We start from the raw sequence: 3236 nt of genomic DNA, 5'->3' as shown, positions 1-3236 counted from the left end.
GCATGGCTTCCAACATCTCACCTCAGTTCAACTTGATAATCTCCTCAGACCGTTGCGTTTAGCTCGGTTCTGACGAGTATTTATCCAAGTTGTTCCTCTCTATACTGGTACCTCCTATATTTCTCCTTTGCTAGGTCCCAGCTCCTACAAAAGACGGTCTGCCCGGTGTATCTACAGATCCCAAACCGACTTTTTTCTCCTCACTATAAGCTGCTTCAAAGAACTACTTCCATCAAGCTCAGTGTTACCCCAGACCTCAAAACGTCTCTTGGTAATTTTGAAGATGGCTAACCCTAGTAACTCTCTCAGCTTGAACAACACACTCCAACTGGAAGAGGAAGATGATGACCTGGTTATCCTCCCTCACGTTGACAACTCTGAGCTCATTGCTCGCTTTCAACTTAGATTAGTGGGTAGGCTTTTCAACAAAGAGAGAAGGAGTGTGGAAGCCCTCATTGCCCTCCTGCCTAGACCCAACATATGGGATGTTGAAGGCAGAGCTAGAGGTGTGGACCTTGGGAATCACAGATTTCAATTTGATTTTGAGTCGGAGGTTGACCTACAGAAGGTGCTCAGTAAACGACCATGCCACTTCAACAAATGGTCTTTTGCTCTGGAACGTTGGACTCCACACGTAGGTGACTCGTTTCCTCACAAGATGACTTTCTGGGTTACTGCCACTGGAATTCCGACACACTTCTGGCTTGAGCCAATCTTCAAGGCCCTTGGGAAGGGACTCGGGCTAGTTGGAAAAGTGGAAGAAAAGGCGGCAAAATTTGAATTGGAGCTGGATGCAGAGCGTCCCTTAAAATTCAAGCTCCGTGCGCAACTACCTTCGGGTGAGATCGTCCCTGTAACTCTCGAATACTCAAACCTCCATCGTTGGTGCCACCACTGTCGTCTCATATCCCATGAAATCGATACTTGCCCTCAACTAACTGATAAACAAAGAGAACAGTTAGCAAAAGAGAAAGACCTATCAAGAGACCAAGTCCCCTTTCCTAGAATGGAAGTCAACAGAAATGGAGAGAATTCAAGGAGAGCAACGCACCTGTCACAAAGGCTCCATTGCCACAGGAAAGGCGACAGGGAGATCATCCTCAACGAGACAACAGGGACAGCGTTTGGAAACGCATTGACTCCCGTTATGCTCCTAGAGAAGACTACCGCCGAGACCACCGTCTAGCTCCTCGTGAACAAGAGAAACTGCCACACCAAAAAGAAACTTACAACAAGAGAAGATATGATGAATCTTTTGCTTCAAGTAAAAAAAGGGAAGAGGAAAGGAAAGAATCGAGCAAGCACCTACCCTCAAGAAGAAACTCGGAGGAAGATCAACTCCCTACAGCTTCTCGTGCGAAACAACCTGCTAGCTCCCTTGCCCTGCCTCAGCCAGTGACTGACAAATCCTTAAAGGAGAGAATCAGTACAAACTTGTCTCCCGAACACGTTTGGGAACGGCCTTTTAAGCTTAATCTACGATCAAAATCTATTGAGGATCAAAAGCTGAAAGGAAAAATGGCTGATTTGGAGAATGTATCTGATGAGGGAAGCTCTGCAAAGAGGAGTTTAAAATTTGATGAAGAAAGGTCTCGGTCTTCAAGTAATCTGCAAGTCGGTCCACTGAAGTTCCAACCTTCAAAGGAAAAAGAAAAGAGTTGGTATGAACAGACTCTAGATGAGGAGGAAGAGTCGGTGGATCGGGAGACTGTTAAACAACCTGCCTTGCATGCGGAGGAGACAAGGGAGAATGTATAGGACCCTGATGCAGAAAAAATCCTAGAGGAAGAAGACTGGATGGTGGATGAGGCTAACTACGATGACGATGACCTGTTAGAGGAAGACGATCTGATGGAGGAAGACGACCTATTGACGGAGGATCTGGAACAAGTGGAGGCTGTGATCGTGCCGGCTCAAGAGGAATCGAAGCAGATAAACACGGCTCCTTCTGAGCCGGAGATAGGCAAGAAACTCTCTGCGAGACCAAGTCCTATGGCCCCGTTTGATCAAACAACTGAATCTCGTCCTGCTCAAACCCCCTTTTCAAAATCGCGTCCATCGCCGGCAAAGAAGAAACGGAGCTCCCCAAGCCCAATTGCAACCGGTGTCTCTCTGAGACAGAGGAACCTAATGGGTCGGGCTTCTGGAAAGGCTAGAGTTTCTAGGATTGGGCCGAATCTGCAGCAGGCCCATGCCCCCTCTCCAAGTGACAGTGAGACAACCGTAAAGAACAACAAAAAATCAGCTAAGGTGGGAAATAATAAACCACCGAAAATCTCGGGATGAACACAATCGCTTGGAATTGTCAAGGGGCGGGAGCCGACTTGACCAAGGAGCATCTACATGAGTTGTTTCATTGTTTCTTACCTAAGTTTTTATTTCTTTCAGAGACTAAGAACAATCGGAGTTTTTGCAAGATGTGCAAGTTTCTTTTGGATATGATCATGTCTGTACCGTTGATCCGGTTGGTAGAAGTGGTGGACTTGCACTTTTCTATATGGATGATCCCTCGGTTACTATTTTGTATACGGACGCACATATGATTGATATTGAAACTAGACTTGAAGGACACGCTATCTTTATGACCTTTGTGTATGGCGACCCTGTTGTTGGACATCGGGACTTAGTTTGGGAACGATTGTCACGCATGAGTACCAACCGTGGAGGAGCGTGGTTTATGATTGGAGATTTCAATGAGATTACGGGAAACCATGAAAAGAAGGGAGGAAGACGTCGTTTTGAGAGCTCTTTTCTCCCCTTGCGTACCATGTTAGGAAATTGTGGAATGCTCGACTTTCCATATAAAGGAAACTCATTCTCGTGGGTGGGAAAAAGGCGATCCGGGAAAGTTAAATGCAAATTAGATAGAGCGGTGGCGAATGAAGAATGGCACGCCTTATTTACCCATTCAGTTGTAGAAATTTTACAACTTTGGGGCTCAGACCATAGGCCGGTCCTAGCGCGCATCCAATCCAATAATCGACGGAAAAAAACAAGACCTTCAGATTTGACAAAAGATGGATATGAAAACCAGGTTTCAAGGAGGCAGTAGTCTCGGGATGGGGACAATTTGATGAAATTCCAGTTAGGAACTTTCACCAAAAAGTTTTCTCATGCCGAAATAAGATTAGCTCTTGGAAGAAGCAAAATCCAACAAACTCTGACATACTAATAAAAGAATTAAAACAGAAGATAGATCAAGAACAAGATGACGAAAACTCGACTACGGGAGAAGT

At 45.6% G+C, this 3236-nt stretch overlaps 1 protein-coding gene across 1 annotated transcript; it reads left to right on the top strand.

Moving 5' to 3' along the window:
- The first annotated feature begins 258 nt into the window (after nt 1–258).
- LOC125583585 lies at nt 259–1232 on the top strand. Its single transcript, XM_048750770.1, has one exon. It carries the CDS (start codon nt 284–286, stop codon nt 1184–1186), a length of 903 nt encoding a protein of 300 aa, XP_048606727.1. The 5' UTR covers nt 259–283; the 3' UTR covers nt 1187–1232.
- The last annotated feature ends 2004 nt before the right edge of the window (nt 1233–3236 follow it).

The sequence above is a fragment of the Brassica napus genome, chromosome C3 (assembly GCF_020379485.1).
Source record: "Brassica napus cultivar Da-Ae chromosome C3, Da-Ae, whole genome shotgun sequence".
NCBI classification, from domain to species: domain Eukaryota; kingdom Viridiplantae; phylum Streptophyta; class Magnoliopsida; order Brassicales; family Brassicaceae; genus Brassica; species Brassica napus.
The sequence above is the reverse complement of the archived record's forward strand: the minus strand, read 5'-3'. Positions and strand labels throughout refer to the sequence as shown.